General features: G+C 41.7%; 1 protein-coding gene across 2 annotated transcripts in view; it reads right to left on the bottom strand.

The window, feature by feature from the left end:
* Nucleotides 1-9,818: 9,818 nt before the first annotated feature.
* LOC121586516 (RNA polymerase II subunit A C-terminal domain phosphatase) overlaps nt 9,819-24,933 on the bottom strand; it is a 111,761-nt gene continuing 96,646 nt past the window's right edge. For both annotated transcript variants that reach the window (XM_041903254.2, XM_041903253.2), the window contains exon 13: nt 9,819-10,499. In XM_041903254.2, the coding sequence (XP_041759188.2) occupies nt 10,343-10,499 (157 nt within the window). In that variant the 3' untranslated portion in view covers nt 9,819-10,342. The remainder of the gene's footprint in view (nt 10,500-24,933) is intronic.

Here is a 24,933-nt window from a genome sequence, read left to right on the forward strand (position 1 = left end):
CAAGCTCTCACCCCGTGGGGTCAAAATGATCACAAGAACGGTGAGCAAAAATCCCAGAACCACACGGGGGGACCTAGTGAATGACCTGCAGAGAGCTGGGACTAAAGTAACAAAGCCTTCCATCAGTAACACACTACGCCGCCAGGGACTCAAATCCTGCAGTGCCAGACGTGTCCCCCTGCTTAAGCCAGTACATGTCCAGGCCCGTCTGAAGTTTGCTAGAGTGCATTTGGATGATCCAGAAGAGGATTGGGAGAATGTCATATGGTCAGATGAAACCAAAATATAACTTTTTGGTAAAAACTCAACTCGTCGTGTTTGGAGGACAAAGAATGCCGAGTTGCATCCAAAGAACACCATACCTACTGTGAAGCATGGGGGTGGAAACATCATGCTTTGGGGCTGTTTTTCTGCAAAGGGACCAGGACGACTGATCCGTGTAAAGGAAAGAATGAATGGGGCCATGTATCGTGAGACTTTGAGTGAAAACCTCCTTCCATCAGCAAGGGCATTGAAGATGAAACGTGGTTGGGTCTTTCAGCATGACAATGATCCCAAACACACCGCCCGGGCAACGAAGGAGTGGCTTCGTAAGAAGCATTTCAAGGTCCTGGAGTGGCCTAGCCAGTCTCCAGATCTCAACCCCATAGAAAATCTTTGGAGGGAGTTGAAAGTCCGTGTTGCCCAGCGACAGCCCCAAAACATCACTGCTCTAGAGGAGATCTGCATGGAGGAATGGGCCAAAATACCAGCAACAGTGTGTGAAAACCTTGTGAAGACTTACAGAAAACGTTTGACCTGTGTCATTGCCAACAAAGGGTATATAACAAAGTATTGAGAAACTTTTGTTATTGACCAAATACTTATTTTCCACCATAATTTGCAAATAAATTCATTAAAAATCCTACAATGTGATTTTCTGGATATTTTTTCTCATTTTGTCTGTCATAGTTGACGTGTACCTATGATGAAAATTACAGGCCTCTCTCATCTTTTTAAGTGGGAGAACTTGCACAATTGGTGGCTGACTAAATACTTTTTCCCCCCACTGTATATTGGTGAATTCAGCGTGATCTGTCATCCTCAATCTCCCGTTAACAGAACCTTTCTGTTTGAAGACCTTCCCACTAACAGCCAGTTCAGCTTCCTCTTGCCGGCCTACATACAGGAGAGCAAAGCCTGACATTCTAACAACCCTGTTTTAGGGTGGTGTCGTGGGAATAGGAGAGAGCTGTGAGATGTAGGAGAGCTGTAGGATGGCTGACTTGCTCACCAACGATATGTCTTCACCTTCAGGAAAGGTTTAAGTTCACAGGGGAAACTTTTACCTTTAAAGAGTAGAGGATAATATAATATAAAAAGAGTAGAGATACCCCCTTGTTACAAAAGCTAAACATACCATAGTTGACAGCTCATGTAATCTCGGAACCCAGAAAGACTACAGCTCATGTAGCAAATCTGCCTCCCTTGAACTAATCTCTGAAATGGTAACCTGTCCAGTTTACAACTACAGGTATATGGAGACAGCAGCAGGTTGATGAGGCAGTACAGAAGGTAAAAGGAAGAAGCGAAGGTATGTAGAAACAGAGACGCCCTGAGAGACTTCCTCATGTTTTAATCTGTGAAACCTAACCTTCATCAATGATAGTTTATGTAGTCTCCTCTTCTCTTATATAACCCGTATTTATCCAAGAAAAACCCTGAGGTTAGAAGCTCTTCTTCTGTGGTCTCCTCTCTCTCCTCTCCACAGTGATTCACCGTCTCATACACTCCCGCCCCCAGGGCGCCTAAACCTGCTGAGATAGGCTGGTCTTCACCTGTCAACCAGACAGAACAACCATTGGCTGGGAGTTCTGTCAGTTAGGCTGGAGACAGATGTGAGTGACACCTAAAACAGGGATAAAACTGGAGAAAATACAGCAGAACAGAAGATGGCAGCGGAAAAGCCAACTCGGCAGAAACGTGGAATGAACGATGAACCATCTGTCAATCATCTGGAACAGGAAGCATTTCACAGACCTTAGGAGATGAGGCCTCAGGGATGGAGGGATTCCGGTGTGAAAGAGAGGATTTGTCTGAGTGATCTTGTTCCTCACCTACCCTGCCACTCTCCCAACTGAGGGGGATGGAGGGAGAGGGATGGAGAGAGAGAGATGGAGAACCATAACCAACATCTCACCTGGACACCCATTTAACTGACTTAATGGCATAAAACAGACAACTGTAAAGCCTGTATATAGCATACCTGTATAGAGATTTCTATATTGTATTTTACATCACTCCTAATGTCAAATAATAATTTCACACTGAATAAAACATTTGAATAAATGAGATCAACATCTCTGAAGAAGATTATTAGCTACAAAAAAATACTACGTTAAATTCTATGCTCTTTGCCTGGAGAGTAAGAATGTGGTTAAAAGGAAAATGATACTAAAAATGCTTTTAAGGTCTCATGTTTTTCTCCCCAGTTACAGTACCTTGGTCTCCATCCTATCATTACAAACAACTAATCAACTTCTACATGATGACTCCTGCTGTGGGATGTACATTCAGATAATGAGACTGTCTCTGTGATGATGAGAAGGAGAAATCCAGAGGTGCATTTCAGGTTCCATACATTAGAATGAGAAGATGGTTGTCTCGAATGGCACCCTATTCCCTATTTAGTGTACTAGTAATGCACTATATATAGGGAATAGGGTGCCATTTGGGAAGCATACGGTACAATACACTCCATTCGCTACACATTATTACACATGTATCAATTATTAGTGGTGTGAGAGGGATGTCTGGCACAGGGCTAATGGTTGCTGGAAATGGATTTCTTTCAATCCATTTTCCATTGATCAACAATGTCAAAAGGTGCAATTAAAATCATGTGCATACAGGTATATTAGTGAGTAAGCATCTCTAAGACTGATTTAATTTTAATATTACTAATTAAAAAAGTCCCAAATCAATACTTATAATCAGCCGAACTTCAGAATACTGAGGAAAAAGTAGTTTGCTGTCAAGGTATTTTTCAGTAGCATGTATAGGTAGATAGACGTCTGTCTAATTGGAATGTTAGACTCTACAGAGCATCAGTAGACATACTGACAGTGAAGCTAGGGAGAATTAGTTCACTACCGAAGAAGCCACAACAACAACGTCTCAGTTCATATCCAATCATCTTATCATAAAGTCACGTGGCTCACTGCCAGTCTATCAACTCACATCTTATGATCATATGTTTATTTTTTCCTGTGACATGGTGGTGGGGGAAATGAGGCCCAGAGATGTGAAGTAAAACAACACTAGTGTGTGTGTACGCTCCATATCTGGGCCAGCAGCAGTTCATCCAGAGGTAATGGACTGCCTGCTCTTCCTCCAACAGAGACATTGTTTGTAAATCTGTTAGTCTGACTGGCTAAACAAATCTCTATCGACTGCTGCTAAATGCTACCACTGGGCTGGGCACCAACCAGCTTTAATTCTGGTAACTCGTTATTCATTATTTTTTCTCAACACACACACGAGAGCGCGAGAGAGAGAGCGAGAGAGACCCACTTCAAACACAATTTAAAAAACAAATATTTATTCAATGAAAAGTATATTTTCTGTCAGGTGAAGTATGAAATAGAATATACAAATACTTTACATATCAGTCTTTTCATTTAAAATAATAACACAACAAACAAAAACAGAATAGAGAAAACCAAGGGTGGGGTGAATGCCTTAACCACAATGAAAAACAAACTATTTCATATTTATCTATCTAATCAGGTTAATAATGAAGTGGCAGTTAATGTTCTGGGTGAGGACCGAGCATCACAGTGGCACAGTGCTTTAACTCCTGACACATGACCTCTCACCCTTGACCAATCGCAGCCCTGGATTCTAACACTACCTAAGAGTAGGCAGGGCAAACCCGTTTTGGTGATTTCTGGTATACGGTGCATTCGGAAAGTATTCAGACCCCTTTACTTTTTCCAAATTTTGTTACGTTACAGCCTTATTCTAAAATGAATTCAATAAATGTTTTCCTCATCAATCTATACACAATACCCCATAATGACAAACCGAAAACAGGTTTTTAGAATGTTTTGCTAATTTATACTAAATAAAAAACACACCTTATTTACATAAGTATTCAAACCCTTTGCCATGAGATTCGAAATTGAGCTCCAGTGCATCTTGTTTCCATTGATCATCCTTCACATACATCTGCAACAATAGTAATCATATTACTTGTATTTTACTTGCAATAAATCACTCATAGATCGGTGGGGGTCTGGAGATATTTTTACATCACTGGTTAAAGGACAACCCGGAAAACACAATTGCACGAGAGAGGGGAGATGAAAATGAACAGCTCAAAAACCACACTGAATCAGGGTATAATATGTACAGTGCCTTGCAAAAGTATTCATCCCCCTTGGCATCTTTTCCAATTCTGTTGCATTACAACCTGTAATTTAAATGGATTTTTATTTGGATTTCATGTAATGGACATACACAAAATAGTTGAAATTGGTGAAGTGGAATGAAAAAAATAATTTGTTTCAAAAAATGCTACAAAATAAATAACGGAAAAGTGGTGCGTGCATATGTATTCACCCCCTTTGCTATGAAGCCCCTAAATAAGATCTGGCGCAACCAATTACTTTCAGAAGTCACATAATTAGCTAAATAAAGTCCACCTGTGCGCAATCTAAGTGTCATATGATCTGTCACATGATCTCAGTATATATACACCTGTTCTGAAAGGCCCCAAAGTCTGCAACACCACTAAGCAAGGGGCACCACCAAGCAAGCGGCACCATGAAGACCAAGGAGCTCTCCAAACAGGTCAGGGACAAAGTACAGGGTTGGGTTATAAAAAAATATCTGAAACTTTGAACATCCCACGGAGCACCATTAAATCCATTATTAAAAAATGGAACGAATATGGCACCACAACAAACCTGCCAAGAGAGGGCCGCCCACCAAAACTCACGGACCAGGCAAGGAGGGCATTAATCAGAGAGGCAACAAAGACACCAAAGATAACCCTGAAGGAGCTGCAAAGCTCCACAGCGGAGATTGGAGTATCTGTCCATAGGACCACTTTAAGCCGTGCACTCCACAGAGCTGGGCTTTATGGAAGAGTGGCCAGAAAAAAACCATTGCTTAAAGAAAAAAACAAGTAAAAACGTTTGGTGTTCGCCAAAAGGCATGTGGGAGACTCCCCAAACATATGGAAGAAGGTACTCTGGTCAAATGAGACTAAAATTGAGCTTTTTGTCCATCAAGGAAAACGCTATGTCTGGCACAAACCCAACACCTCTTATCACACCGAGAACACCATCCCCACAGTGAAGCATGGTGCGTAGCAGCTTCATGCTGTGGGGATGTTCGTCCATCGGCAGGGACTGGGAAACTGGTCAGAATTGAAGGAATGATGGATGGCGCTAAGTACAGGCAAATTCTTGAGGGAAACCTGTTTCAGTCTTCCAGAGATTTGAGACTGGGACGGAGGTTCACCTTCCAGCAGGACAATGACCCTAAGCATACTGCTAAAGCAACACTCAAGTGGTTTAAGGGGAAACATTTAAATGTCTTGGAATGGCCTAGTCAAAGTCCAGACCTCAATCCAATTGAGAATCTATGGTATGACTTAAAGATTGCTGTACACCAGCGGAACCCATCCAACTTGAAGGAGCTGGAGCAGTTTTGCCTTGAAGAATGGGCAAAAATCCCAGTGGCTAGATGTGCCAAGCTTATAGAGACATACCCCAAGAGACTTGCAGCTGTAATTGCTGTAAAAGGTGGCTCTACAAAGTATTGACTTTGGGGGGGGTGAATAGTTATGCACGCTCAAGTTTTCTGTTTTTTTGTCTTTCACAAAAAAAAATATTTTGCATCTGCAAAGTTGTAGGCATGTTGTTTAAATCAAATGATACAACCCCCCCCAAAATCTATTTTAATTCCAGGTTGTTAGGCAACAAAATAGGAAATAATAGGGGGGTAAATGCTTTCGCAAGCCACTGTACATCACTGGTTAGAGGACAATTTGTAGAAGACAGCTAGCTACATTTTGAAGTGTTGCATTTTGATTCAAGTGGGTCGCCAACACGGTAAGTGTAACGCAACACTTTTTTTGTTAATCACTTCCATTGATATCACGCTGAAATCAATAGGACGGGGCAAACGTTCGGGTGTAGCGCTGTTTAAACGATCACAACTCAAAGGCCACACGGAAACTTGGAATAACCTATATAGTGCCTTCAGAAATCATTCATACCCCTTGACTTATTCCATATTTTGATGTGTTACAGCCTGAATTCAAAATTGATTAAATATACAAAAAAATCACACCCACCTACACACAATACCCCATAATGACAAAGTGAAAACATGTTTTTTATAAATTGTAGCAAATGTATTGAAAATGAAAAACATAAATATGTCATTTACATAAGTATTCAGTCAATACTTTGTAGAAACACCTTTGTCAGCGATTACAGCTGTGAGTCTGGGTAAGTCTAAGAGCTTTCGACACCTGCATTGTGTAACATTTGCCCATTAATATTTTCTAAATTCTTCAAGCTCTGTCAAATTGGATGTTGATCATTGATAGACAACCATTTTCAAGTCTTGCTATAGATTTTCAAGTAGATTTAAGTCAAAACTGTAACTTGTCTACACTGGAACTCAGGAACATTCACGGTCTTCTTGGTAAGCAATTCCTGTGTAGATTTGGCCTTGTGTTTTAGGTTTTGTCCTCTGAAAAGGTGAATTAATCTCTCAGTGTCTGGTGGAAAGCAGACTGAACCAGGTTTTCCTCTAGGATTTTGCCTGTGCTTAGTGCCATTCCGTTTCTTTTTTATTCTGAAAAACTCCCCAGTCCTTAACGATTACAAGCATACCCATAACATGATGCAGCCACCACTGTGCTTGAAAATATGGAGAGTGGTGCTCAGTAATGTGTTGTATTGGATTTGCCCCAAACATAACACTTTGTATTCAGGACTAAAAGTTAATTGCTTTGCCACATTTATTGCAGTATTACTTTAGTGCCTTGTTGCAAACAGGATGCATGTTTTTGAATGTTTTTATTCTGTACAGGCTTCCTTCTTTTCACTCTGTCAATTAGGTTAGTATTATGGAGTAACTACAGTTTTTTAAATTTATTTTTTAGGGGGTAGATCAGCTTTAATATTGAAGATAGATTGAAACTTCCATCAATGTCATTGTCTGCATTGCTTCCAATCCCCCATATTTTTTTTCTCGCAAATAATGTATATATATATATATATATATATATATATACACACACATACTACCATTCAAAAGTTTGGGGTCACTTAGAAATGTCCTTGTTTTTGAAAGAAAAGCATTTTTTTTTGTCCATTAAAATAACATCAAATTGATCAGAAATACAGTGTAGACATTGTTAATGTTGTAAATGGCTATTGTAGCTGGAAACAGCTGATTTTTTATGGAATATCTACATAGGCGTACAGAGGCCCATTATCAGCAGCCATCAGTCCTGTGTTCCAATGGCACATTGTGTTTGCTAATCCAAGTTTATCATTATAAAAGGCTAACTGATCATTAGAAAACCCTTTTGCAATTATGTTAGCATAGCTGAAAACTGTTGTGCTGATTAAAGAAGCATTAAAACTGGCCTTCTTGAGACTAGTTGAGTATCTGGAGCATCAGCAATTGTGGGTTCGATTACAGGCTCAAAATGGCCAGAAACAAATAACTTTCTTCTGAAACTCGTCAGTCTATTCTTGTTCTGAGAAATGAAGGCTATTCCATGCGAGAAATTGCCAAGAAACTGAAGATCTCGTACAACGCTGTGTACTACTCTCTTCACAGAACAGCGCAAACTGTCTCTAACCAGAATAGAAAGAGGAGTGGGGAGGCCCCGCTGTTCTGTGAAGGGAGTAGTACACAGCATTATGTGATCCTTCCTTAACCCATAGGAAGTCCCACCCAGTTGACTACTTCAAAATGGTGAAAGTCGTCAATGTTAAAATGGCCTTTTGGGCACTAGAGTCCTCTATCTCTATGGTCTAGACAAGCTAACCTTTCACCTTTCGAAGTAAAACACATATTAGTTGGTGTTGGAAATGTTCATCAAGACCATTGTTGGAGCCAGGAGGACCGGCACCACTCATTGGTGGAGCCACTCAATGGTGGAGCCAGGATGACCGGCACCTCAGATTGGTGGAGCCAGGAGGACTGCCACAGTGCAACTCATATACTTCCTGTTTTGAGCTTTCAGCCAGGTCAGTCAAAAGATAGACGGCTGATCACTAATGGTTGTATGATGAAGATGAGGATGATGTTGATATTGCAGTGCAAGCTGGGTGTTTGTCTCAGATAGCCCAGTTGACTTTATACAGTGCCTTGCAAAAGTATTCATCCCCCTTGGCATTTTTCCTATTTTGTTGCATTACAACCTGTAATTTAAATTGATTTTTATTTGGATTTCATGTAATGGACATACACAAAATAGTCCAAATCGGTGAAGTGAAATGAAAAAAATTACTTGTTTAAAAAAAATACAAAAAAAATAAATAACGGAAAAGTGGTGCGTGCATTTGTATTCACCCCCTTTGCTATGAAGCCCCGAAATAAGATCTGGTGCAACCAATGACCTTCAGAAGTCACATAAATAGTTAAATAAAGTCCACCTGTGCGCAATCTATGTGTCACATGATCTGTCACATGATCTCAGTATATATACACCTGTTCTGAAAGGCCCCAAAACTCACGGACCAGGCAAGGAGGGCATTAATCAGAGGCAACAAAGAGACCAAAGATAACCCTGAAGGAGCTGCAAAGCTCCACAGTGGAGATTGGAGTATCTGTCCATAGGACCACTTTAAGCCATACACCCCACAGAGCTGGGCTTTATGGAAGAGTGGCCAGAAAAAAGCCATTGCTTAAAGAATAAAATAAGCAAACAGGTTTGGTGTTCGCCAAAAGGCATGTGGGAGACTTCCCAAACATATGGAAGAAGGTACTCTAAAATTGAGCTTTTTGGCCATCAAGGAAAACGTTATGTCTGGCGCAAACCCAACACCACTCATCACCCCGAGAACACCATCCCCACAGTGAAGCGTGGTGGCAGCTTCATGCTGTGGGGATGTTTTTCCATCGGCAGGGACTGGGAAACTGGTCAGAATTGAAGGAATGATGGATGGCGCTAAATACAGGGAAATTCTTGAGGGAAACCTGTTTCAGTCTTCCAGAGATTTGAGACTGGGACGGAGGTTCACCTTCCAGCAGGACAATGACCCTTAGCATACTGCTAAAGCAACACTCAAGTGGTTTAAGGGGAAACATTTAAATGTCTTGGAATGGCCTAGTCAAAGCCCAGACCTCAATCCAATTGAGAATCTATGGTATTCCTTAAAGATTGCTGTACACCAGCGGAACCCATCCAACTTGAAGGAGCTGGAGCAGCTTTGCCTTGAAGAATGGGCAAAAATCCCAGTGGCTAGATGTGCCAAGCTTATAGAGACATACCCCAAGAGACTTGCAGCTGTAATTGCTGCAAAAGGTGGCTCTACAAAGTATTGACTTAGGGGGGGTGAATTGTTATGCACGCTCAAGTTTTCTGTTTTTTTTGTCTTATTTCTTGTTTGTTTCACAAAAAAACGTATTTTGCATCTTCAAAGTGCAAAACATCTATGTTAATTCCAGGTTGTAAGGCAACAAAATAGGAAGAATGCCAAGGAGGGTGAATACTTTCGCAAGCCACTGTATATGGCTTTGGTACCAACGCCACGGTAGAGAAGAAGAGGAAATTATCCAATGGGACACATTCAGGAATCTTAGTCTTTCAGCTGGTAACAACGTTTTAATGATCAACCCCTAAAAAACAACAGGAAATAGGAACACAGGATGTGACGTCAGAGTAAAATGTTTAGCTGCAGGCTCTGATTGGCCTAGTTCAAACTCTTTGGCATCATATGACCAATGAATAAATCTAATAATTTGTTGAATTTATATAAAAGTCTTCATAGAAAAACAAACTCAAGTAAAACATCCTATTTTTATCTCACAATAAAACACCACAAATGTGTTTGTCGAAAGTTTCTATATTAACCCTAAAAATGATCTACAACTATATTTACACACCAACGTTTTCCTACTGTACTAGCCTACCTTTTCATTCTGTACAACACATTCACCTCGTTAAAACACACGCACGCACACAGCGTAGAGACAGAAAGGTTCTCAGGTACCACGTGGTTGAAAAGCTGCTGGGATAACTCAGGGGAGTGTTTCTGTGAGTTATTGTTCACAAACGTCCAATCAAACGTCCAGTTAATTTGTCCAAACAATTTCAGCCTTGTCACATGAAGTCGTTAAGCTCCGCATCCAGGGCAGCGGCCATCTCATCAGCCTCTGAGCTGCTTCCTTCCTCTTCCTCGTTAGAATCCTTGGTGGACTCGTCCGCCGACTGCCCCTCTTCCTCCTCATTGGCTTCAGCAAGCTTGCGCTTCTGTCCCCTGGAGAAAGAGGGAGAGAATGGTTGATTGATGAGTAAAACTAGTAAAACCTTTTGTCTTGACACTCACATACTGCTTTTGTTACAAATTGAATATTCAACTAATATGCATGATGTTATATCATGTGTATAGATAACACTAAAGGCATGTCATTTAGCCATTAGCAGAAAGAGCAATACAGTAAAACACAAAGGCAACCATGTTGAGGAAACAAACAGACTTAAAGAATGAACAGTATTGCAGCCATGTGGTGGTCTTTGGTAACTATTGCATGCAAGATCTTATCGCAACAATATTCAGCCAGAACAGGGAGTTAGATGTACCAAACCTCATATCTCCCTATCCAACATGAAAAAGATTTATCACTACATTAATCGTTTGCCTTGTTCCACATAAGACTGCTCTAACAGTAACACGTCTGATGTAATGAGAGAGTAGGACTCTTCTCCACAGAGCTGCAGCTAGTTTTATGCTACTGGAGCTGTCTAGTTACTGCTACTGTAGTTCCATTCTCCCCCAGCCGACGCCATTCACAAATGGCTGAGAAAGAAAGAGATAAAGACAACTACTAGGAGATGTTCTGTTAAAAGAACCAAACTGTGCTGTGGTGATGAGGGACAGAGAACAAAGGAGAAAGAAAAAAAGAAAAGAGGGAGAGAGAAAAAAGAGGCAGTAATAGAAAGTCACACATACAGAGCACACTGTCTGTGATACAGCGAGAGAGAGAAACACCACTAGACACTATGGAACACAAAGCTTTTACTATCTCATCCTGGAATATACAAGGTCTGAGGTCATCTGCCTTTGGCCTAAAGAGCAGGAACCCAGACTTCAAAGAAATTGGAAAAACAGACATTGTCATCCTACGAGAGGTATAGAGGAGACGGACACACTGGTTGGCCTCTAGGTTAGAGAGAGCTGGTAGTCCCATCCACCAAACTACCAGGTGTGAAACAGGGAAGACACTCACTGCTAATTTGGTATAGAGCAGACCTAACCCACTCTATTAAATTAGTCAAAACAGGAACATTTTACATTTGGATACAAATTAATAAGGAGACAAATGTGTGCTACCTATATCCCCCCAATAGAATCCCCCATACTTTAATGATGTCAGCTTCTCCATCCTAGAGGGAGAGAACAACCATTTCCAGGCCCAGGGACATGTACTAGTCTGTGGCGACCTAAATGCCAGAACTGGACAAGAACCTGACACTCTCAGCACACAAGGGGACAAACACCTACCTGGAGGTGACAGTATTCCCTCCCAAATATGCCCCCTCCCAAATATGCCCCCATAGACACAACTATGACAAAACAACAAACAAAAACGGGTCACAACTCCTGCAGCTCTGTCGCACACTGGGTCTGTAACATAGTCAATGGTAGGCTTCGAGGAGACTCCTATGGTAGGTACACCTACAGCTCATCCCCTGGCAGTAGTACTGTAGACTACTTTATCACTGACCTCAACCCAGAGTCTCTCAGAGCGTTCAGTCAGCCCACTGACACCCCTATCAGATCACAGCAAAATACAGTCTACTTGAACAGAGCAATACTCAGTCATGGCATCAAAGCCAAAGGAACTGCACAATATTAAGAAATTACATAACAACAAATTCAATCCCTTTTAGACAACTTCCTGGACAAAACATTTAACTGTAATAGTAATACCTGGCAGTAGAAAGCCTAAACAGTATATTTGACCTTTCAGCTTCCCTATCAAATCTAAAAATTTCAAGCAGACAACCTAATTAAAAACAATGACAAATGGTTTGATGAAGAATGCAAAAACCTAAGAAAAAAATTGAGAAATCTATCTAACCAAAAACATAGACCCAGAAAACCTGAGTGTAAACCTTCACTATGGTGAATCACTAAAACAATACAAAATTACACTACGGAAAAAGAAGGAACAGCACATCAGAAATCAGCTCAATGTAATTGAAGAATCCATAGAATCTAACCACTTCTGGGAAAATTGAAACACACTAAACAAACAACAAAGAGTTATCTATCCAAAATGGAGATGTATGGATAAACAATTTCTCCAATCTTTTTGGCTCTATAACAAAGAACAAACAGCAAAAACATATAAACATATAACATACAAATCTTAGAATCAGCTATTAAAGACTACCAGAACCCACCGGACTGATGGTATCCTAAATGAAATAAAATATAGACCACTAAATAAACTCTAACATCATCCTCAGCTCTGGCATGTTCCACAATATTTGTAACCAAGGACTGATGTTCCACAATATTTGTAACCAAGGACATTATCATTAACCGCAGACTTGTACATTTTCTCAGTGAAAACAACGTACTGAGCAAATGTCAAATTGGCTTTTTACCAAATGATGGTAAGACAGACCACGTATTCACCTTGCACACCCTAATTGACAAACAAACAAACCAAAACAAAGGCAAAGTCTTCTCAATGCTTTGTTGATTTCAAAAAAGCTTTTGACTCAATTTGGCATGAGGGTCTGCTATACAAATTGATAGAGTGGTGCTGGGGGAAAAACATACAACATTATAAAATCCATGATTAAACAACAAGTGGGCAGTTAAAATGGGCAAAAAAAACCACACATTTCTTTCCACAGGGCTGTGGGGTGAGACAGGGATGCAGCTTGAGCCCCACCCTCTTCAACATATATATCAACAAATTGGGGAGGGCACTAGAACAGTCTGCAGCACCAGGCCTCACCCTACTAGAATCTGAAGTAAAATGCCTACTGTTTGCTGATGATCTGGTGCTGCTGTCCCCAACCAAGGAGGGCCTACAGCAGCACCTAGATCTTCTGCACAGATTCTGTCAGACCTGGGCCCTGAGAGTAAATCTCAGTAAGACTAAAATAATGGTATTCCAAAAAAGGTCCAGTTGCCAGGACCACAAATACAAATTCCATCTAGACAATGTTGCCCTAGAGCACACAAAAAACTATACCTACCTCGGCCTAAACATCATCACCACAGGCAACTTCCACAAAGTTTGAAATGATCTGAGAGACAAGGCAAGAAGGGCCTTCTACGGCATCAAAAGGAACATACAATTCGACATCCCAATTAGGATCTGGCTAAAAATACTTGAATCAGTTATAGAACCCATTGCCCTTCATGGTTGTGAGGTCTGGGGTCCACTCACCAACCAAGAATTCACAAAATATGACAAACACCAAATTGAGACTCTGCCTGCAGAATTCTGCAAAAACATCCTCTTTGTACAACGTAAAAAACAAATAATGCATGCAGAGCAGAATTAGGCCGATACCCGCCAATTATCAAAATCCAGTAAAGAGCCATCAAATTCTGCAACCACCTAAAAGGAAGTGATTCCCAAACCTTCCATAACAAAGCCATCACCTACAGAGAGATTAACCTAGAGAACAGACCTCACAGAGCCCGAAAGATAATTACTTGACACATTGGAAAAATTTACCAAAAAACAAAGCAAACTGGAATGCTATTTGGCACTAAACAGAGAGTTCTAAACAGAGAGACTGACCCACAATTAAGGAAAGCTTTCATTATGTACAGAGTGAGTAAGGCACAGGCTATGTGCACACTGCCCACAAAATGAGGTGGAAACTGAGCTGCACTTCCTAACCTCCTGCCAAATGTATGACCATATCAGAGGCACATATTTCCCCTCAGATTACACAGACCCACAAAGAATTCCAAAACAAATCCAATTTTGACAAACTCCCATATCTATTGGGTGAAATACCACAGTGTGGTAATAATTGCAGCCTTACCACAAAAATGGAAGAGGAAAGTGGAAGGAGGAGAAAGTAAGGAACTTGTCTGTCGGCCTTGCATTAAAGAACATAATTGGTTAAGGAAAACTGTGATAAATAAAAAAGTATATCAGTTTCATTTAAGGACCAAAGGATTGACAGCCGTCCCATATAGATTGCAAAATAGTTGGGAAGAGATTTTTGACGTGTGAAGAGACAGAATCATTAGATCATTTGTTTTGGTACTGTCCATTTGTAGCTTGTTTTTGGACACAGGTCCAGTAATGGCTAAAGGATTGCAATATTTACCTGGAGCTAACCCTGCAGATAGCACTACTGAGTGATCTGAAAAGTCATAGTCAATCGATCAATAACATAATAATACTATTAGCAATTTTTTTTTATTTTCAATTCACAATCTGTAGAAACAATGAGAATAGAAAGGTTCAGAACTTTTGTAAGACATCACAGTACAGTTGAAATATATATGGCAAATAGAAATCCTATATGGATGGTGTTAAAAGATAGATGGGAGGTGTTGAATGGAATTGGAGGATGGGACTAATAAAAACTAACAACAAATAATAACAAGATAACTAATAATGTAGGCACGCTGTGTCCATAATAAGTGTATGGGTTGTAGGTTGGGAGCTTTTGTGAAGGAGCACAGTTAGAAAGATATGGCATATAGAAGCAAACCGGATGGACATCATGAAAATGATCAGAGAGGTTGAGAGTAGAAGAAGTTCAGGAGAAAGAACAAACAAAATGTAATTATTGTAAAATTGACTGTGTCCATAAAATGTAGATAGTGGGTATGGGCTGGAAGTAGAGGCCTAGGCGTTGTTGTTCACTAGTTTACTCCAAGTGGGGAAAGGGTGGCGGGGTTGGAAAGTAATAAAGGGGAATATATATATATTTTTAAAGGATATGTGGGTGTGTATATGTATATGTATGTGTGTATATATGTATATATATATATGTGTATGTACAGTGAGGGAAAAAAGTATTTGATCCCCTGCTGATTTTGTACGTTTGCCCACTGACAAAGAAATGATCAGTCTATAATTTTAATGGTAGGTTTATTTGAACAGTGAGAGACAGAATAGCAACAAAAAAATCCAGAAAAACGCATGTCAAAAATGTTATAAATGTATTTGCATTTTAATGAGGGAAATAAGTATTTGACCCCCTCTCAATCAGAAAGATTTCTGCCTCCCAGGTGTCTCTTAAAGGGAGTGCTCCTAATCTCAGTTTGTTACCTGTATAAAAGACACCTGTCCACAGAAGCAATCAATCAAATCAGATTCCAAACTCTCCACCATGGCCAAGACCAAAGAGCTCTCCAAGGATGTCAGGGACAAGATTGTAGACCTACACAAGGCTGGAATGGGCTACAAGACCATCGCCAAGCAGCTTGGTGAGAAGGTGACAACAGTTGGTGCGATTATTCGCAAATGGAAGAAACACAAAACACCTGTCAATCTCCCTTGGCCTGGGGCTCCATGCAAGATCTCACCTCGTGGAGTTGCAATGATCATGAGAACGGTGAGGAATCAGCCCAGAACTACACGGGAGGATCTTGTCAATGATATCAAGGCAGCTGGGACCATAGTCACCAAGAAAACAATTGGTAACACACTACGCCGTGAAGGACTGAAATCCTGCAGCGCCCGCAAGGTCCCCCTGCTCAAGAAAGCACATATACAGGGCCGTCTGAAGTTTGCCAATGAACATCTGAATGATTCAGAGGAGAACTGGGTGAAAGTGTTGTGGTCAGATGAGACCAAAATCGAGCTCTTTGGCATCAACTCAACTCACCGTGTTTGGAGGAGGAGGAATGCTGCCTGACCCCAAGAACACCATCCCCACATGGAGGTGGAGGTGGAAACATTATGCTTTGGGGGTGTTTTTCTGCTAAGGGGACAGGACAACTTCACCGCATCAAAGGGACGATGGACGGGGCCATGTACCGTCACATCTTGGGTGAGAACCTCCTTCCCTCAGCCAGGGCATTGAAAATGGGTTGTGGATGGGTATTCCAGCATGACAATGAACCAAAACAAATGGCCAAGTCAACAAAGGAGTGGCTCAAGAAGAAGCACATTAAGGTTGTTGGAGTGGCCTAGCCAGTCTCCAGACCTTAATCCCATAGAAAATCTGTGGAGGGAGCTGAAGGTTCGAGTTGCCAAACGTCAGCCTCGAAACCTTAATGACTTGGAGAAGATCTGCAAAGAGGAGTGGGACAAAATCCCTCCTGAGATGTGTGCAAACCTGGTGGCCAACTACAAGAAATGTCTGACCTCTGTGATTGCCAACAAGGGTTTTGCCACCAAGTACTAAGTCATGTTTTGCAGAGGGGTCAGATACTTATTTCCCTCATTTAAATGCAAATCAATTTATAACATTTTTGACATGAGTTTTTCTGGATTTTTTTGTTGTTATTCTGTCTCACTGTTGAAATAAATCTACCATTAAAATTATAGACTGATCATGTCTTTGTCAGCGGGCAAATGTACAAAATCAGCAGGGGATCAAATAAGTGCATCGATGATGTTGTCTCCACAGTGACCGTACGTACATACCCCAACCAGAAGCCATGGATTACAGGAAACATCCGCACTGAGCTAAAGGGTAGAGCTGCCGCTTTCAAGGAACGGGACTCTAACCCGGACGCTTATAAGAAATCCCGCTATGACCTCCGACGAACCATCAAACAGGCAAAGAGTCAATACAGGACTAAGATTGAATCGTACTACACTGGCTCTGACGCTCGTCGGATGTGGCAGGGCTTGAAAACTATTACAGACTACAAAGGGAAGCACAGCCGCGAGCTGCCCAGTGACACAAGCCTACCAGACGAGCTAAACCACTTCTATGCTCGCTTCGAGGCAAGCAACACTGAAGCATGCATGAGAGCACCAGCTGTTCCGGATGACTATGTGATCACGCTCTCCGTAGCCGATGTGAGTAAGACTTTTAAGCAGGTCAACATTCACAAGGCCGCAGGGCCAGACGGATTACCAGGACGTGTACTCCGAGCATGTGCTGACCAACTGGCAAGTGTCTTCACTGACATTTTCAACATGTCCCTGACTGAGTCTGTAATACCAACATGTTTCAAGCAGACCACCATAGTCCCCGTGCCCAAGGACTCTAAGATAACCTGCCTAAATGACTACCGACCCGTAGCACTGACGTCTGTAGCCATGAAGTGCTTTGAAAGGCTGGTCATGGCTCACATCAACAGCATTATCCCAGAAACCCTAGACCCACTCCAATTTGCATACCGCCCCAACAGATCCACAGATGATGCAATCTCTATTGCACTCCACACTGCCCTTTCCCACCTGGACAAGAGGAACACCTACGTGAGAATGCTATTCATTGACTACAGCTCAGCATTCAACACCATAGTGCCCTCTAAGCTCATCACTAAGCTAAGGATCCTGGGACTAAACACCTCCCTCTGCAACTGGATCCTGGACTTCCTGACGGGCCGCCCCCAGGTGGTAAGGGTAGGTAACAACACATCTGCCACACTGATCCTCAACACGGGGGCCCCTCAGGGGTGCGTGCTCAGTCCCCTCCTGTACTCTCTGTTCACCCATGACTGCATGGCCAGGCACGACTCCAACACCATCATTAAGTTTGCCGACGACACAACAGTGGTAGGCCTGATCACCGACAACGATGAGACAGCCTATAGGGAGGAGGTCAGAGATCTGGCCGTGTGGTGCCAGGACAACAACCTCTCCCTCAACGTGACCAAGACAAAGGAGATGATTGTGGACTACAGGAAAAAAAAAGAGGACTGAGCACGCCCCCATTCTCATCGACGGGGCTGTAGTGGAACAGGTTGAGAGCTTCAAGTTCCTTGGTGTCCACATCACCAACGAACTATCATGGTCCAAACACACCAAGACAGTCGTGAAGAGGGCACGACAAAGCCTATTCCCCCTCAGGAGACTGAAAAGATTTGGCATGGGTCCTCAGATCCTCAAAAAATTCTACAGCTGCACCATCGAGAGCATCCTGACTGGTTGCATCACCACCTGGTATGGCAACTGCTCGGCCTCCGACCGCAAGGCACTACAGAGGGTAGTGCGTACGGCCCAGTACATCACTGGGGCAAAGCTTCCTGCCATCCAGGACCTCTATACCAGGCGGTGTCAGAGGAAGGCCCTCAAAATTGTCAAAGACTCCAGCCACCCTAGTCATAGACTGTTCTCTCTGCTACCGCACGGCAAGCGGTACCGGAGTGCCAAGTCTAGGTCCAAAAGACTTCTCAACAGCTTCTACCCCCAAGCCATAAGACTCCTGAACAGTTAATCATGGCTACCCGGACTATTTGCACTGCAAACTATTTGCACCCATCCTTTTTACGCTGCTGCTACTCTGTTAATTATTTATGCATAGTCACTTTAACTCTACCCACATGTACATATTACCTCAACTAGCCGGTGCCCCCGCACATTGACTCTGCAACGGTACCCCCCTGTATATATAGCCTCCCTACTGTCACTTTATTTTACTTCTGCTCTTTTTTTTTCTCAACACTTTTTTTGTTGTTGTTTTATTTTTACTTTTTTTGTTGTTTAAAATAAATGCACTGTTGGTTAAGGGCTGTAAGTAAGCATTTCACTGTAATGTCTGCACCTGTTGTATTCGGCGCATGTGACCAATAGAATTTGATTTGAAATACGTTTTTCCCCTCACTGTATGTATGTATGCATGTATATATGTAGGTATGTATGTATGTATGTATGTATGTATGTATGTATGTATGTATGTATGTATGTATGTATGTATGTATGTATGTATGTATATAAAACATGGGGGATTGGAAGTGATGCAGGCAATTACATTGATGGAAGTTACAATCTATCTGCAATATTAAGCTGATCTACCCCCCCAAAAAAAGAAAAGAAAAAAAAGAAACTCCCATATCTATTGGGTGAAATACCACAGTGTGCTATCACAGCAGCCAGATTTGTGACCTGTTGCCACAAGAAAAGGGCAACCAGTGAAGAACAAACACCATTGTAAATACAACCCTTATTTATGTTGATTTATTTTCCCTTTTGTACTTTATCTATTTTTTATTGTTTATTTATTATCTATTTCATTTGCTTTGGCAATGTAAACATATGTTTCCCATGCCAATAAAGCCCTTTGATTTGAATTGAGAGAGAGACAGAGAGAGAGACAGAGGGGTGAGACCAAACAGAGTGAGAGGATGCCATGTGTATTCAAGACCGAGGTACACTCCTCTCTCTGCCCACAGAGTTCCCTCCAGGGGGGTGAAGGGTTAAACATGCCCATCTCTCCCCTCCTCCACCCCTCACTCTGTGGCATCTCTCCTCTCCACCCAGTGACACCTCCTCAGCAGAGGGCTTGTTAGCATGATGCTAATGAGGCAGGGGAGCGTGTACAGTAGGATTACACCACACACACCTCCACAGAGAGAGAAGGGGGCTCTCTCATTAGTGGTCTTCTGTCAGTTTGCCCCCCTTACCCCTTTCCCCACCCCCACAGAGCAGCAACACTCTTGATTAGTGTGTTCATTAAAACTACAACTGCCAAAGGCCGACACCCACTGCCGTTTGACTTTGTGGTTCACCATAAGCACCACAAGTGGTGGTGCTAATGTTTACCGCAAATCATTTGACCACACACCTTGCGGGTTGATTTGAATCTCTTTTCTTTCTAATTCATCAAAAGAAGCTGTTACTGGACTGTATTACTTACTCATGGTTGGGTAGGTTACTTTCTAAATGTAATCCGTTACTAGTTACCTGTCCAAGTATGGTTACTTTTGAATTACCCAAACTCAGTAACGTAATCGGATTACTTTCGGATTACTTTCCCCTTAACAGGCATTAGAAGAAGAAGACAAAAAGGATCCATCAAACGCATTTGTTGTGTCATCACAGTGGTCTCTGACTTGTGGTCAGACTCGTTCAGGTGGAACACATTTAAATGAGTATTTATCCAGCTACCAGAGACTTCCTTCCTCAATCCCTCAAGTACAACTGCAAATTGGAATAACGGTACTGGCTAGGCTTGGGCGGTCTCCAGATTGTCATACCTTCATACCGACCTTGTGCCATACCGAGATATTCTGTAATACCGGCACTGAACACAAGGGCCACTGTTTTTCCAACCACACTGATACTCTGTAATACAAAGGTTAGCAATGCTAACAAATACATGTAAAATCCCATAGAGAATGCTAACGAGCGCGTCACAAACATTTTATACATTGTCTGACCTAAACTATACAAGTATACAAGTAACTCAAAAATACTACTCACAGCACGCACAAAACAAATATTAGCCAGCAAGGCTCTTGATCCAGGAGTGGATTCTCTGCTGTTACCAAGCGAATGCTTGATTTTGGTAGACGCTAACTACTTAGCTAGATAGCTAACTAGCTACTAAATTAGCAAAACAAATATACAACTGCAGAGCATTTAGCACATTTTAGACAGTTAACTTAATAGTTATACGATATCTAGCTGGCAAACATTTAATTGTGAATTCCATACTGAAATTAGATCATTTGAGTAACTCAAAAGGCTCCGTTCTCTCGTCACTGTGAGTTTGTAAACCAACTCCACGTGACAGTGACTGGGGACTACCGTTAAGCTTCATAATGAAAAAGTATGTGACAGGTGAAATTAAGAATGCAATTTACTTTATCTCCTAACGTATTGCACAAGTTGACTGCAGGTATTTACTTAAAAAGTACCTACAAATATTCAAATGTATAAAATGTTTATTTATTATTTCCATGGTATTGAAAAACCATCCCCTGGCTTTTTCCAGATACCCTGGTATAAGGTATATATGGTATACGGCCCAAGCCTAGTACTAGCACTGACCTGTATAGAAGACCGGTATATAACGGCATTCTTGTGTTTATTTTTTTCCCTGCATTTCATGTGTTTTATTCTTATTCATATCACTACCGCTACTGTGCATTATTGGTTAAGCATTTCACTGTACTGTTTTACACCTGCGCCATCCTGTGCATGTGACAATAAAACCTGAAACGTGAAACTTTGTCAAAATAAACTATTACTGGACTCTATTATTTACTACTACTCTATAACTAATCGAATCTACAAATTACATTTATCAAATGTATTACATTGTGTTGTTTTCATTGCGAGAGAAAGGAAAACACATTTTAGGCCTATAGAGTAACCTACATACATCAACAAATCACTTTTGTACATCAATAAATGACTATTCTCTCTATATAGTTAAGGAAATTTCCACAAAAGGTTTCTTTACGCAATTAATTTTTTACATTTGTGTTTTGCATTATTTATCAAGTGTAGGTGCTTATGTTTATGGCAAATCATTTGACTGTGCACGCTTGCGGGTTGATATCCTTTTTACTTTGTGAAAAGAAGCTGTCACTGGATTCTATTACTTACTATTAATAATCAAATCTATAAATACAATTTATAAAATGTATTACATTCTGGTGTTATTATTACAAGAGAAATGAAAATACATGTTGCAGTAGTTTTTACGATGGTATTTATTAGGCTGATAACAACACAGTAGATGAATCTGATGCGCAGGTCATCTAACATTAGCGAAGGAAAAGCTAATAAAATGGCAGCTCAGTTCTAGTACAGTAGCCTGCTGTGTAAAACGTTACTGTCTCTAAACTGAACCTCAATCACTATAGGTGTCACCTAATGATGTAGGAATAGTCTTGTCTAGCTTCCTACTGAATGACTTACTGGCATCAGGCTGTTTGGTTTGCAACCATAGAACACATTAGGAGGTAATAGCAAGGTCATGTAGTGACTCAGAGTAGAGTTGAATGATATCTAGTATTATAGTTGTGTTATCACAGCAGTTACATTAGGTTTTATTATTGTTGTCTTATCAAAACAAGGCCATCTCAGAAGGCTGTCATCTGAGGAGTGGGTTTATGAAACTGATCCCATCAGCGAAGTGTGTGTGTGTGAGTTTATCTGTGTACCCGCTCTACCTTCAGACATGAATAAGCAGGCTCAGGGGGGAGTTCCTTCACTGCTCTCCTTATGATCACCACCAAGCCCAGACACAAGCGCCATGGCTATTAATCCAACACACACACACCGTACCAACACCCACAAGCACCACCTCACCCTTTCAAACCAACTCCCCATCAATTAAACAGGTTTTTAAATCAGTAATCTACTTTGTAATATTTCATTAGACAATATTGCATTTTCTACCTAGTACTCATCTTTTTCTCTCCTTTCCCAGTTCTTCCTCTCCTTTTCCTCCCTATCCCTTTCTATCTCATCATTAGCATCTCAAATTAGCGAGGGGCTTGGAACTCTGCCCTTAAAGTACTCCTTAACTAGCCCAAACACTGTGGTATTCAGCTCTCTAACAGCCTGCTACATATTGAGAAATGGTGGCTATGGTTAAAGCTCCAGTAATCTATTCATCTGAAGGTCCCCACAGAAAGGTCAGGGGCTAAAGTCTAACTCTGGTTCCTCTGAGGGTTCAGTCCAGGCAGAGGGAGGGAAGGACAGCGTTCAATTCAGTTGAACACATAGAGAATAATGCCAGTTCTAAACACAATGTCTCCTCTGTATTACATACACTATATCAACTTAGGGAGATGACCAATCAGCATGATTCTATTAAAAAGAGAGAGGGTGAGAGAGACAGATGGAGGGAAAGGGGAGAGGAGTGGAGAAGGAGAGACAGAGAGAGAGCGAGACAACCAGAGTGAGAGGGTGGCAGGGGAGAAAGACAATGGAGAGAAGAGATGGAGGCTTGATCTGTTTACCTGTCTCTCTTCTGTGTCTGTCTGTCTCACAGCCTGCTGCAGCAGGGTTAATTAACTCTCTAAATGGAGACTTTCCCATTATTCCTCCCAGGCGCTGCTAGACTAGACGAAAATGATGGAACCCTCTGAAACAGCTCCTTAATTTGCATTTCCTCATTAAAACCTCTGAGATCAGCCAATGACAGAGCCACTAATGTGCTTCTAAGCCACTCAGCTAGGGAAGCAAGAGACGGAGAGAAACGACTACATCTGGCTTAATACTGTAGAACTCCTAGAAATCACTATGCAATGTAGTAGTAGCAGGGCCCAATAGACACACACATGGATTCCTTACATTTCCTTCAACATACAAAGCTTTCTGAAATGGACTTAGAGACCACAGCACCAGTACTGTGCAGCCGTCTTCATCGACCTGGCCAAGGCTTTCGACTCTGTCAACCACCGCATTATTATTGGCAGACTAAATAGCCTTGGTTTCTCAAATGACTGCCTCGCCTGGTTCACCAACTACTTCTCAGATAGAGTTCAATGTGTCAAATCGGAGGGCCTGTTGTCTGGACCTATGGCAGTCTATGGGGGTGCCACAGGGTTAAATTCTTGGGCCGACTCTTTTCTCTGTGTATATCAATGATGTCGCTCTTGCTGCTGGTGACTCTCAGATCCACCTCTACGCAGACGACACCATTTTGTATACATCTGGCCCTTCATTGGACACTGTTAACAAACCTCCAAACGAGCTTCAATGCCATACAACACTCCTTCAGTAGCCTCCAACTGCTCTTAAACACTAGTAAAACTAAATGCATGCTCTTCAATCGAACGCTGCTGGCACCCGCCCACCCGACTAGAATCACCACTCTACGGGTCTGACCTAGAGTATGTGGACAACTACAAATACCTAGGTGTCTGGTTAGACTGTAAACTCTCCTTCCAGACTCACATTAAGAATCTCCAATCCAAAGTTAAATCTAGAATCGGCTTCCTATTTCGCAACAAAGCCTCCTTCACTCATGCTGCCAAACATGCCCTCGTAAAACTGACTATCCTACCGATCCTTGACTTCGCGATGTCATTTACAAAATAGCCTCCAACACTCTACTCAGCAAATTGGATGTAGTCTATCACAGTGCCATCCGTTTTGTCTCCAAAGCCCCATACACTACCCACCACTGTGACCTGTACGCTCTTGTTGGCTGGTCCTCACTACATGTTCGTCGTCAAACCCACTGGCTCCAGGCCATCTATAAATCACTGCTAGGCAAATCCCCGCCTTATCTTAGCTCATTGGTCACCATAGCAGCACCCACCCGTAGTCTGCGCTCCAGCAGGTATATCTCACTGGTCATTCCCAAAGCCAACACCTCCTTTGGCCGCCATTCCATCCAGTTCTCTGCTGCCAATGACTGGAACGAATTGCAAAAATCTCTGAAGCTGGAGACTCTTATCTCCCTCACTAACTTTAAGCATCAGTTGTCAGAGCAGCTTACCGATCACTGCACCTGTACACAGCCCATCTGAAATTAGCCCACCCAACTACCTCATCCCTATATTGTTATTTATTTTGCTCTTTTGCACCCCATTATCTCTATTTGCACATAATCTCTTGCACATCTAGCATTCCAGTGTTAATACTAATTGTAATTATTTTGCACTATAGCCTATTTATTGCCTTACCTCCATAACTTGCTACATTTGCACACACTGTATATATATTTTCTGTTGTATTTTTTTGACTTTATGTTTTTTTACCCCATATGTAACTCTGTGTTGTTGTTTTTATCGCACTGCTTTGCTTTATCTTGGCCAGGTCGCAGTTGTAAATGAGAACTTGTTCTCAACTGGCTTACCTGGTTAAATAAAGGTGAAATAAAAATAA

The sequence above is a fragment of the Coregonus clupeaformis genome, chromosome 17 (genome assembly GCF_020615455.1).
Source record: "Coregonus clupeaformis isolate EN_2021a chromosome 17, ASM2061545v1, whole genome shotgun sequence".
NCBI lineage: Eukaryota > Metazoa > Chordata > Actinopteri > Salmoniformes > Salmonidae > Coregonus > Coregonus clupeaformis.